The sequence below is a fragment of the Nipponia nippon genome, unplaced genomic scaffold (assembly GCF_047370975.1).
Source record: "Nipponia nippon isolate SJK-2023a ecotype South Korea unplaced genomic scaffold, ASM4737097v1 scaffold_20, whole genome shotgun sequence".
Classification (NCBI taxonomy): Eukaryota; Metazoa; Chordata; class Aves; order Pelecaniformes; family Threskiornithidae; genus Nipponia; species Nipponia nippon.
The window spans coordinates 2,013,342-2,026,070 of record NW_028262337.1 but is presented as its reverse complement, the minus strand read 5'-3'; the positions used below and the strand labels follow the sequence as shown (position 1 = coordinate 2,026,070).

At 42.4% G+C, this 12,729-nt stretch overlaps 1 protein-coding gene across 11 annotated transcripts in view; it reads right to left on the bottom strand.

Moving 5' to 3' along the window:
- NIM1K (NIM1 serine/threonine protein kinase) overlaps nucleotides 1–12,729 on the bottom strand; it is a 31,909-nt gene that overhangs the window by 3,650 nt on the left and 15,530 nt on the right. For 3 of the 11 annotated variants that reach the window (XM_087759710.1, XM_087759709.1, XM_087759712.1), the window contains 2 exons: nucleotides 4,846–5,228; nucleotides 4,048–4,378 (listed from right to left, as the gene is read on the bottom strand). In XM_087759710.1, coding sequence (XP_087615836.1) covers nucleotides 4,048–4,339 — 292 coding nt within the window. In that variant the 5' untranslated portion in view covers nucleotides 4,340–4,378; nucleotides 4,846–5,228. Of the gene's footprint in view, nucleotides 1–4,047; nucleotides 4,379–4,471; nucleotides 4,782–4,845; nucleotides 6,127–6,956; nucleotides 7,031–8,831; nucleotides 11,550–12,729 lie in introns of those variants that run through there. The other 8 variants (XM_087759705.1, XM_087759714.1, XM_087759707.1 and 5 more) reach the window with 7 other exon arrangements.

Genomic DNA, 12,729 nt, shown 5'->3' with positions numbered 1-12,729 from the left:
CAGTTACCAAAATCAGTGTTGTAGACGTTTGTCTTTCTCAGGGTAACTGTTCCGGTTTTCCTAATGCGTTCACATTCCTGGGAAGAAGGTTTTTTTCCCAAGAATATCTTAGTCAAACATTCACAGATTTCTTAACAATTAATCACCTTTATCGAATCTTTCAGGGAGAAACTCCACCTCAGTTTCTAGTACATGGGGGCAAATAAAAAAAAATGTCAGTATTGTTTACTTGTTGCTTTAAGGGAAGAGTGAGAAGGACATTACATTTGTACATGTGTTCCGGTATAACAGCATTCAAAATGTTTTTACTTAATATTATAAAGTTATTTAACTCAGTGTTTCACTATATCTAAAGGAAGTGTTAAGGATACATAAGCATATATCTCTGTACAGATCAAGAAAACTCCATGTTTGGTGTATTTACCTTTCTTAGTAACATACATGCATAAATTGATCCCCCTGCTAAAGTGCGGCAGATATTCCAGGCAAATGTGATTCTTGTGAAAGGTGCCGAATTACCCCTTGATGTGCCTGTTTGCAGAAGGAGCCCGTGCTGAGTATCGGGCGGTCTTCCCCAGGTGCTTCTCTCTGACCTGCTCCATGCTTTCTAGTGAGCCCGTGAGGAACACGCGTACCTACTCCCGCGTGGTGCTGATGCTGGTGTGGTGCATCGGGAGGACATGCAGCTACTGAATGGTAACAGCACACGACACTGATCCTGGCAGAGCTCTGACTGCTGACCTAGGGGCGAAAGACTAAAACCCTGGTCACATTGGTAGCGTATTGATCACCTAAACCAAGAGGAAAGAGTATCAGCTCGCAGTAGGTAATATTTGCACAACTAAATGCTTAGATACTACAGGGATAACAATTCTTACAATCATCTTAACTATGGAATTGCATCATTACATCTTGGTTTATAAATGTTGGGAGCATTTGGGCTTTAAAAAACCCCAATCTTCCAGGTTAAATTCCTTCCCTTTCCTTTTGCTGGAATTTAATATTCCTCCTGCTCAGTTTTCCTGAAAAGTTTTAAAATGAAACGGGGGGTGGGGTGGAGTTTTGAACTGAAGGGCCTGATCCTGTTCACACACCACCATAAATCAGGACCAAGCTCCTTTAAATCTACATCATTGCAGTTGCATATGCATAATATGCAAAGAAAACCAGCCCACCTAAAGCGTAAAAAACCTGACACCCTCCTTTGCTTTTTTAAACTCCTTCCCTCTGCTTCCAAAAAATGCTTGGTTTACAAATCCTGTATTACCCTTGCATGGCAGCAGTGCTGAACACAAGGGCATTTTTAGCAGGCAGCTTATTTACCAAAATACTGAAACTGAGTAGCAAGAGATTTTGATTGACTATACTCAGTGTATGCTGAGGTTTGAAAAGAGCTAGCTGAAATCTTAATAAGAGAAGTTAAGGAAAAGGTTGAGAAATAATTTCAGGAAGAAGTGATGTATGCTATGATGGCAAACGGAAGCAAAACACAAACAGAACCAAGTTAAAATTGCTTAAAAAAAAAGCAAACTAGGTGCCTGGACATTCTTGCTTTTGCAATTGATGTTTCACATTAAGCTGGCTTTTTACTAGCTGTAAATTTTGGATGCTCTTAATTGCATCTATTCAGCTGTGCTCTCACACTACATTTGTCACTGGAAGGTGTGTAAAATAAAGGTTACACAGAACTTAGGAACCTCACAGTCCTCAGCAAGCAACTCCGCAGGTCTCTGGAGAAAATCTCTGCCAAAATTCAGGTTAATAAAGTGCAATGCTCCTGAATGACTCAATACACATCATAGGACCAAAGATTTTCCTACAACCAAGACAGCCCTTGTGAGAGAAACAACGTTCTTCATCTGATATGATCCTGCAGTTTTTTCCTCCCTCCCTCTAGAAAACTTTTTTTTCACGTACCCTGCTGCGACAGATCACCAAGGCTACAGAACAGCACACACGTGCAATTGTTACAAAAGCTCACCTTAGTAAAGAACAAAGTTGTTTCCTTTTTTAATATAGGGTGACATGTAAGGGGAAAGACCGCACTTAGAACTTAACATTATGACAATAACTGAAGAGCTGAACAGCTGCCCGACATATACACCTCCCCTTACCACAGGGACCCAAACAGCATTAATAATGCAGCCTTTGTACTTACATAATTAGCAAAAAAAAATAGACTTGTACTCATTAGCACTGTGCAGGAACATCACTTCACTACCAACTATCTATTATCTACTGGAAAAAACAGAATCTTCTTTGTGGGTGGTGGTGGTGTGTGTGTATGCATGCGTGCATGTGTCCACGTGCGTGCACACGTGTGCGTGTTCCTATTCTCCTATCCGCGTACTGTATTTTATGGGGACGGATAAGCTCACAGGCAGAGATGATCAGAAGATGTTTATCCTTCATCCTTCTTTCCTCATGACAGTTGAAAACTTAGTATCAAGAAATGACCTCCTTGCCCAGTGAACATTTTAACAAAAAAAAAGCTACTAACAAACCAAAGAAAAATAATTTGAATGATTTCTGGTGAAAAAGAACCTTTCAAGAAAAAAATTTACAGTTTGGTATTTAGTTTGTCCAAGCTTACTGTATTCACTGAAGTTCAAAAATTTTCAATCATCAGCTCTATTCAAATGCTAAAGCAACCTGTCTCCTAAGTTTGTAACAGGTAAAAGGTTCATCTAGATCAAATTTATAATTTCCTTTCATTAGCATTCCTCCTGTTCCCAGTACAGGGCAGCATTTCCTCCAACAGTAAGCACAAGACAGTTTTCTCTGGAAGAAAAAAAATCACAGAACAGAAGAGGAAATATCTTCCTGTGGGCCAAGTGGAACAGAGATGCTTTTCTGAAACAAGCAAAACCCAAAAAATCCACACCCAGTTAAAGCAACCCTTAGGTGCAGGCAGGCTTAAATTTGGAAAAAATAAATACCATCAGTTCCCCACTTTGATTCCCATTGCAACAACTGCTTCATACGAAGGGTAAATGTGAGCTTTTATGCCTCTGCAGTCTGGGCTGAAAGAGGTGGTTAGAGAAAATAACAACAGGTAATACAGCATGAAGGCTTTGGGGTGTATCTTGTTCTCTCATCTGTAAGATGACGGAGGGAAGGAGAGTCAATCAAATTGGAAAGGAAAGACTATGAGAAAAAAAACAGAAGATAGTAGTGTGCAAAGATGTGGGGAAAACTAGTCATCCCTCAGGGAAAACAAGAACAGTTTCTATTATTGCCAGACAGTCAGAGGCAGAAGAAGAAGATGAAAACGAGGTCTTAGTTATAACTGAAGTGTTCGCTGCACTTAGTGACCTAGCCTTTCTAGTTCTTCCTAGGAGCAGCATATAGGGTGCTTTTCTGTACTTCAAAAAAGAAAACTGATTGACAATTCAACACAAACCCCTGTTTGGCTGTACCAGAGCTTGTTTCCCTGCACTTGCTCAGCCAACACCTATCGCCCTGTCCCATCTTTTAACAGTAATGAACCACCTGCAAATGAGTCAGTGAAGCAGGCATAAAATTTCTCACCAAAATTACTGTGACCAAATAAAAGCTTCATCCAGACCAGTAAAATTTGCGATGAAACAAAGGAAGCCTTGCTAACTCTGTCTGCGGGCAGGAGCGTGCCTAGCCAGGCCGCCCTGGGGGTTCACCACCTGTAGCCCTGCAGCCCACGCCCTGGGGCAGGGAAGAGGGCAGACGGACAGGAGGAGTTGCAGGACGGGAGGCACAACACCATGATTCAAAGTGTGGGGTGCTTGAGCCTGGGATGAGATATGTTAACTCCATGAAGTGCAGAGATTAATTCTTCCTGTAACAGCTGCCATCTAGAGAAAACACTTCTGGTTTCTTTAAAGCCTAATCCAAATCTGAGCATTTATCTGTGACCCTGCCTATAGATTCACTCAGCAACAAAAATCAGACACACACAAACTATATGTGTATTTAAGGTTCAGAGAGCATCTTTCTTCCCAAAGAGGTCCATTTGCATACGCACAGAACTAGGGTGTTCAGCACGCAGGTGACCCGCGCAGCGGTGCCTACCTTTGGTTAGGGAATGAATTCCAAGCTTCACTTGTGAGAAATTCCCACTTCCTATTTCTCCTCTGACTCGATAGAAGCCAATTCTCTTTCCCAAGGTTAATTCTTTCACCACTTTTTCATTCTGGGACATATCCTGCATTAGTTTCTCAAATGGGGTCAGCCTGTGCTGCCGGCCCTCTTCATCTCCTCCATAGCACTCCAGGTGCCCATCATCTTCTCCGCTGTCCTCACGATGCCACCTGGAATAGCGGTGTTTTCCAAGACTTCCTCCATTCACATATCCTGTTGTCATAGTCTATAGGGTAATCACTTCCCCATTTAACAAGATGTCCTGATAAGGAGTGTAAATGAAATAATTCTGTATGAATATGCAATCCTGCACATAATGGCCACTGCAACAAACTTAGCAAAAAAAGCAGCTTACTTAAAGTCCAAGGATTAGTTTGGAAATTACTTCAAAAGCAAATCTGGCATATCTACATATTGCAGTCCTGGTCAAAATCAGAGATGAAACTGGAAGCTGTTTCCGTCTCTCTCTCACTAACCGATTTAGTGTGTCAGGCTCTTCATGTACAAGGTAAAAGAGGCTTTGCAATTAAAACTGTAAACTTTGTGCAAGAAAGCGGTGAGTTGCTCACTGCCTATGCGGTACATTTGACACACGCAAAACATTTGACATGAATTTTCAGGCTTCAGCTTGCTGCTTTGAAACTAACTTGACAGATAAAGGTCAAACAAATAGCTGATTAACTGCTCTGAATAAATCCAGATGCTTGCAGTTCATTTTGAATAGCTGACCTTCCGAGCATAGTTCTCCTTGATTCTGGTACCAGTCCAAGAGCTGAATGTAGGGTTTGCCTTTGATTCATTCTTCAGCCTGTGAGCTTGTCAGTGTGCCTTGGAAATGTCACGGTGCCTTGAAGCCTTGCTGTAAAAAGTTTGTTGCCCCTCTGTTTCCTTCCCATGGCCGGTTTAACAAAGCAACTGATCCTGGAAGATGACAGGAAAAGCACAATCTGTGCACCAGGCAAAAGAAATGCTGCGCTTCAGTATCCCTGCAGTCACATGGCAGGACAATACAGGATTAAGTAACTGCAATGTCACGTTAACCCTCCTTTATTTAGATGAGCTTTCTTTAACGCCTTGAGCCTTCTCAAAATTTTGCCAGACGCATGGTGCTCCTAAGCAGACAGATGAAGAAAGTCATTAAAACCTTTACATAACAGCCATACCCTTCACTAAATGACAGCACACCACATACTATTTTTCCAATTTAACTCTGCTTGGCAGCACAGATGAAGAAGTCCTTACTCTAAATACACAAGCAATCACTTACCTTTAAAGAAGTACACCATTTTTTTCTTCTTTACCTTTCTTCTTTAACCTTGAAATATAGTTGATCAGCAACTGCTAATCATGCAGCCGTGTGCCGGAGGGTGGTGAGCTGGACACGAAAGCTCTGAGATAGCACAGGCAGTGGCAATGCTCACCTCCCCTCCTCTCAGCCTGCAGCACCACCCGACTGAGGAACGTGGGAGACACCTCACTGCCGTCATGTACAGATTCACCAGACTGAGGGGGAGAGAATTAGACCAGTAACACAGCGCCTGGGGCTTAGGGAAGGCAGACAGTCACCTAAGGTGCTGCACTGGAAGAGGGCATGTGACACTGCCAGGTGGAGCTGCCCTCTAAACCCCCATCTCCTGCACGAGCAGGAGGAGGAGAGGCCAAAGGCGCCACGTAAGGGCGAAGAAAAGGCAGCTGGCGACAATTTCATTAAATAGGAATTGGAGTGGCACAGAAGCACTTGGCTACTCCTATGGAGAGGCCGAGGTGAGAGACCCAGCCCGGGGGACGCTGCTCCTTGCCCTGAGACGCACGTGAGTGGTTCTGCAAATTGCTTCACGTCTCTGTGCTGCGGCCACGCCGGTGACAGCTCTGCCCAGGGAGAGGCAGAGAGCCTGGCTTCTCCTCACCCTCAGGGTACAGGAGGGACCGTCATTTCTCCCTGTCACTTCTCTGAGCCAGGGATGCTTCTTACTGTGCGTGCTGCAGACTTAGAGCTGACACAGTTTAAACCTGGAACGGAGGAAGAAGGTACTTGTTTCATGACACCTTTGAACTCTTGTTACTCTTTTTGTTTTACTCCTATTGGAAGAAAAGGGCTGTTTTCGTGGTTGACAGAAAGAGTAAAAAACAACAATAAATAATCATGTTATTCTCTGGATCTAAATAGAGTCAAAACCCTGACAAATACTACATGTATGCAACAACTATTGGCCAAATCTTGAAATTGTTGGACGGGGAGAGACTGAGTGGCAACCAAACAAAGTCTTCAGGATTCTCCCATCAAACTAGCCTCACTTAGCACCAAATGTTCCCTCTCACTTGATTATTTGATACCAAGGAAGAAAAATCTCTGTGGAAGGACAACCCCTCCTCAACCAACCCAAAACCCCACCTAAACCCAAACCTTACATTCTCTGTTTGTTCTCCTTCTCCATTTAGGAAAAGGACGATTTCTTGCAGAATTGCCTGAATTCTGGCCCATAGTTGTTTTCTGTTATAACCTGTTTCATGTCACAATTTTAAGAGTATTTTAGGTAACAAAGAACTTTTGTTATATGAAACTTAACTATATTTCAAAGTTTTAACAGTGGACGGCACTCTGGCAGAGCAGGCCTTTTGGAAGCCACTTGTCTGCTGTACACCACCACAGTGATTCAGATATTAGGCAGGCTGAACTCTGTTCCTATTCTGCTGTTTGATCTTGAGGAAAACCACAGCAGCTCAGGTTGTCAATACGAATGGTCTGGAAAACTCCATGAGCAATGTCAGAGGTGCCATGCAGAAGCTACAAACTATTATTTAATTAAGTATTTTTGGATGGGCAGTGATATCCTCATCACCTTACTGAAGACCAGCTGTAGTTTATGGCTTTAGCCTGAGCACTCCAGAGTGGCAGGTATGGCCAGTTCTGCTCCTGCAGAAGGATAAACACAAAACTACTCCTAATGGCAAAAAAAGAAAAAAAGAGAAAAAAAAAAAAAAGGGGGGATGCTCTGGATACCAAAGTCTTATGCATACCAGCCTATTCAGTGTTAGAAGTCACCCAGCTAAAGACCATCTTCTGCAAAGATAATCAGGGCCTTCGCAGTTAACTGGCTGTACAGAAAGGTCTGACTGCGTAAGAAGGATTTCCTTCAAAAAGACCTATACAAGGCGTTTAGCTATACATTCGGTAAAGGCAGAGAAGGCAGCTAGCCCACTCTATGTGAATGTTCAGTATCACAGAGACAAACACACCACATGAGAATGTCAGGACCTTGCAGGGACGGGGGGTGTCAAGAGAAAGGCAAAACTGCATTAAGGCATCAGCACATGGCCCTTCCAGGATTTGCCCCTGCCAAATTTCTCCTGGGGCCCAGCATGCTCTTTTTTAGAGCACAGCCTACCATTAATCTCCCTTTCAGGCTTTGCACTAATTGTCAACCCTGGAATCTCCTGGCTCTTCGCCAGCTGGCTAGGTTTCCCCTGTCTTTTAAGATGAGCTATTTCAGTATTCCTGGAGTTAGCACAACATATACCATCTATTTATGGCCTAGGTTCCTTCCTGTAATCTAAACCTGTAAAATCCACCCTGATACCATATAAAAGGGCACTGGCTATAAAAGAAAATAATTCTAAGAGAGAAAAGAGAAACAAGGAAATCAAAAGTCATCCAAATACAAGGACAATGATTTTTTTTTTTTTTTCCCTCCAGTCTGGCTGACCAGTGACCTGAAAAACCTCAGGACAATTAATCTGCCCAAATTATTACTTTAAAAAACAAAATAAATGAGTGAAAGAAAAAACATTACAAAAAGCAGCACAAGACAGAGTGAGCAGATGTATCAAGCCTTTAAGACCCAGTCCAGCCCAACACTGCTCCTGTTTGATGTTGTTGTTCAAATATTTCCAGGTACTGAGATTCTGGTCCTATTCTAAGAAGTGCTAAGAGGGTATTTAGCCTCAGGCTTCAGCTGTAGGCTCAGTTTAAACCCTGCATCACAGCTCTAAGGAAATTTAGAATGAAAGGAATTGGTTTAGAATTTTAGAATTTAGAATTTTAGAATGAAAATAATTGGGTTTGGTCAAACCAAAAAAACAGAAATCACTGGATATACAGACTTTGGTTCCTAAAATCCCATCTCGACAGGTAAATAAAAGTGACCTGGTTTTAAGGAGCTTTGAATGGAGCCCGTGGAAACATAGAAGCAGCTAGACCAGGGCTCCAAACACTGTGTTTTGCAAATTGGTCTCTTTTATTAAACCTGTCTTTCAGAGAGGCAAAAAACCATTCAGCTTTGTGTGCTTAAACTGCTGCAGCTCCTGTTCCAGTGAATGTGAACAAAGTCACGCTGGATAGTCTCCTACTGCTCAAGTCCTCAGAGTAACAGGGCTTTTAATGAGGATGCCACTAGATATTGCAACACAGTCACTGGAGTTCCCATTTCAGCCCTCTGCTGACTAGCCTGAGGAAAGCAGGATTTTGGAGGTATTTCCTTACGGTAGGGAATTAGCTCAGTTTATTTGACTACCTTTGAAGAACAGCTTGTCTCCTGCTTAGTACATTATATGCACTGTGAGCCAACTGTGGAATCAAACTGAATTTAGAGTAGCAAGGCTTTTGTATAAGTCATCCATAAGGAAACATTGACCTTTTTTTTACCATAGCTTTGAAAGTTCAGTTATTGCAAGAAAATACCAACAGTCTAGTATATCCCTACGTTTAGAAAGCCTACCTTTTATAAAAGATGAGAGCCCAGCAGAACAGTCCACAAGACCTGTACCACAGACCAAACACAACACAAAATGTCTCCTGTGCAGCCACACAGCACGTTCACCAACACAGGGAAAGTAGTAGCTCCACTTTTGTGCTTCTGCTCAGGTAACATTGGTTCAGTGTATGGCTGTTGTGGCTGAAGGAAATCAATGTTTGTTCAACGTTTCCCTGAGCACATTTTTTGGATTTGAGTAAGAAGCACTCTCGGTGTTGTCTGTGAATGCCAGAAAACAGAGTGACTATACAAAATACACACCCCAGAGCTTCATACGAGTGGTTAAAAGAAAAGATTCAAAACAGACAATACAGCACAGTTACAGGCTGAACACAGACCTGTATTCTCCCAGCTCAGGTAGGAGGAAATGAAAACAGTGCATTGACTGTGGACAGCCTCCAGAAACAACTCGCTCTCTCTGCCCAGGCCCACATGCCACCCATTTCAGTACATCTCAGCATTACTGCTGTTAGTTAGCATAGCATTCAGTTTGCCAATTATTGTTTGATGAAAAACCGGCATGATCAGCACCATTCTTAACCTTATAAATATCCTTGCTTAAGACACGACATCATTGTTTTTCCACGCATGGAATATTAACATATGCAGCAGCCCTGGCCAAGGCAATATAAAACAACACTGTACACACTTTTATGACCATGCAAGTACAACCACGAGTGTCGTACCAGAGGGAAATAAGAGTTGTTTAGGACAGTGAAATGGGAGACAGGCCCTGTACAACAGACTATGCATAAGCTCTATTTACTTTTTCAGTTAAATGAAAGCCTATTTGTTTAGTACAAGATATACGCCACAATATTGTAAGAGAATGACTGTAACATGCATTGTAGTGAGTTACAGCACTCACTCCTTCCATCACCTCATTTAGCACATTTTAGGTTGCGACAAGGCACAACGGTATCAACACGTAAGTGACTACATACAGGTCGCACTGTAACACAGCACCTCGAGGGCAGTCACCTTCACCTCTTCCACCTCCCAGTGCTGCCACACAACAACGCGCGGACGGACACTGGGTAACTGCAGTCACTTGTGGCAAGCTGTGGCAGCACATCAGCTAGAGTCAGGTCAAAGCACTCTGCTGTCCTCTATGCGCATCTTAGACAGACCACAGATGCAAGACTACCTTCAAGACGACAAAGTGAAAGAGAAGGCTAACAAAAAAATAAAATTAAAAAGATCATGGACTCTGTTATTTTTCCTGCTGCACATTACTTGGTGAAACAGAACACAAACACCTTCAACGGCTTCCGTGCAAAACCTCACTTGATGGCCACAGCACCAAGTGGGGAACCAGGAGGCGGTAACAAATGGTTGTATTGTACCGACTCCTTCACCACAACAAAAGGCCTGTTCTACATTCTGAAGCCAAACCAATAAAATAAGAAATCATGGTGTAAAAAGGAGAAAGAAGCCAACCGAAAAAAATCCCACCCTGGAACACACTAACTCTAGCCCGCAACTTATTCTACAGTTGTAACAAACAGGAGAAGACAACAGAGTTTGCACCCTATTTAGAAGTTTAATAAGCTGGAGCCCCTGCATACTGAAGCAGAATATAGGTGGATGCTTGATCAAGTGCCCCGCCGCCCCCCTCAGAAAGACTGAAATCCTCATCTTTTGGGTTGATCCCACATTCATTCTGGGATGGACCCCTAAAGACAGAGATACTTCCCTGTTGCACCTGAGCTCTCACTCAAGGATCTTACCTGACCAGCCTGCTCCCGGAGCTGCTGACCGGAGACAGGTGGGAGCATGGAGAGCACCACTCAGCACAGGTCACTGTGGTGGAAGATTATAGATCCAAGCAAGCTCCCACATTCATCTAGTCCAACTTCCTTCTCGCCAAGAGCAGAGAGAAGAAACAGAGGCAAAACCCACAGGTGTGCCCTAATCTGTGATCCACTGCTAAAAGACCTTACCATGATCTCTAATAGGTAGTTACTGGCTATGTCCAGGGAGTGCTACAGGCTGGCCCACAGAGAGCCACCTAGCAGATGGACCACCAGGCTGGGCTGGCATAAGCACGGTCATCTGCCAGGCAATACCTGTATCAGTGTCTGCACGACAGCGGCAGCTCAGAGGAGTCCTGCAGGGCTGCTGACGGGCAGCTCATGCGATACTGGTGTCAGGGCGCAGCACAGACTCACCTTTCCACCTCCCCAGCTGTTATCTGCTGATGGGCTGGAATAAGCTCTTGGACAAGAGCATCAAGGAAGACAGGCTGCACAGAGCCCTCAGCGTTGAGATATAACCCCCCAGTCCCAGCTGAGCTGATGCCAACACAGGCTGGGTACAGCCCAGCTGGTGGAGTCTAACATCAAATCCACAGTCTGCAGACTGTATGGGGTATATTGAAAAGAAAATAAATGCACAACAATCAACATATAACACAAAGTATACTAAGCTAATACATGAAGACCTGTGAAGTAGAAACTAAAATACGGGAGAAAAAAAATCCCTTTCATCCTTTTGCAGCATTGCATGATAAAAACAGCTAGAGAGAGAATAAATTAGTCTTTGAATTGCAAAGAAACTTGCATTAAAAGCAAAGACAAAAAAGAATTTATTAGTAGAACCCATTGATTTCCCAGGTCTTTGAAATACATGGGAGGAATTAATTTGAAGTCTGACTGTATTTTGAAATAAAATTTACCTTCTCAAAACTCTAACCTGGCCAGTCTCTTTTATTTCCTTCCCCGAGGTATAATGCAATTTGGTCAGTTTCCACAGAACTGTTCTTCCAAGGCAAAATCAGCTTCCATTAAACATGTATTCTGAGGCAACAGAGACGCAATGAAGTCTTTATTAGCCTTTTAAATAACAGGACAAAATTTACATCTAATTCAATTACTTCACTAAAAACGAATTTGACTCATAGGCTCTCAGTAAATAAATTAAATTCTCTGGAAAAAGCAAGCTATAATACAAGAAGTAACAAGTAGGCAATACTTTGAGTCCCACTGAAATCACTGAGGAAATCAATCTCTACCTATTTCAAGAAAATGACTTTATATATAGGCAGATATGCATTGCTAAGCATATAGCCTGCAATAAAATCACCCTGCCCTTGTTTGCAGGAAAGAGAAACCTAAATTGTGTTTCCATACAAAGGAAAACAGAAAATGTTCTGTTTTATATTTATCACAGTTTTGTTTCACTATTCCCCACTTACTTATTAGATGGGCCCTAGCAAATACAAATAACTCTGGTTCCCTCTTATAAGGTAATCAAGTTTAGTTGCATCAACATATATGCACTACTCAAAAGTACTGAGTAGTAAAAGGTTGTGTTCATAAGGTAAATTTTAAATGGATCTGGGCAGAAGATAAGCAGTTCCTACTATTTTCCAGGGAGGTATTTGGAAAGATATAAAACCTGCACTGCCCTTTGAAATGTACTTTATACTGCCTGGCATTTCCAGTTTTTCAGAGTAATGTTTGAGACACTCGAGATTTATCCTGAATTGGCATTAACAAGCCACCGCATTACAGTAATTATATTACTGAGCTTGACTAAAAGAAGACATAGATGTAGACATACAATACCCACATAAAAGCGGCAGGAGCCATGGAAAAACAGAGCAATGCCATAAAGACTGTCTGCTTGGTTTTACAAATGCTGAAGAACTATCCCCTGAAAGTGTCATTGCAACTGCTCTGTCTTTGCCAATTTTAAATGTCCCAAAGTGACTGCAGTACTGAGTACTTTTAGAACATTTAGAGAAAAAAATCTAGATAGACAGACAGGTATTTGTACTTTTTATCTAATTGACAATTAGATTGGAAATCTCTAGGACCCATCAGAAAATAACACTGAAATGGAAGACAGTCCCCGCTGT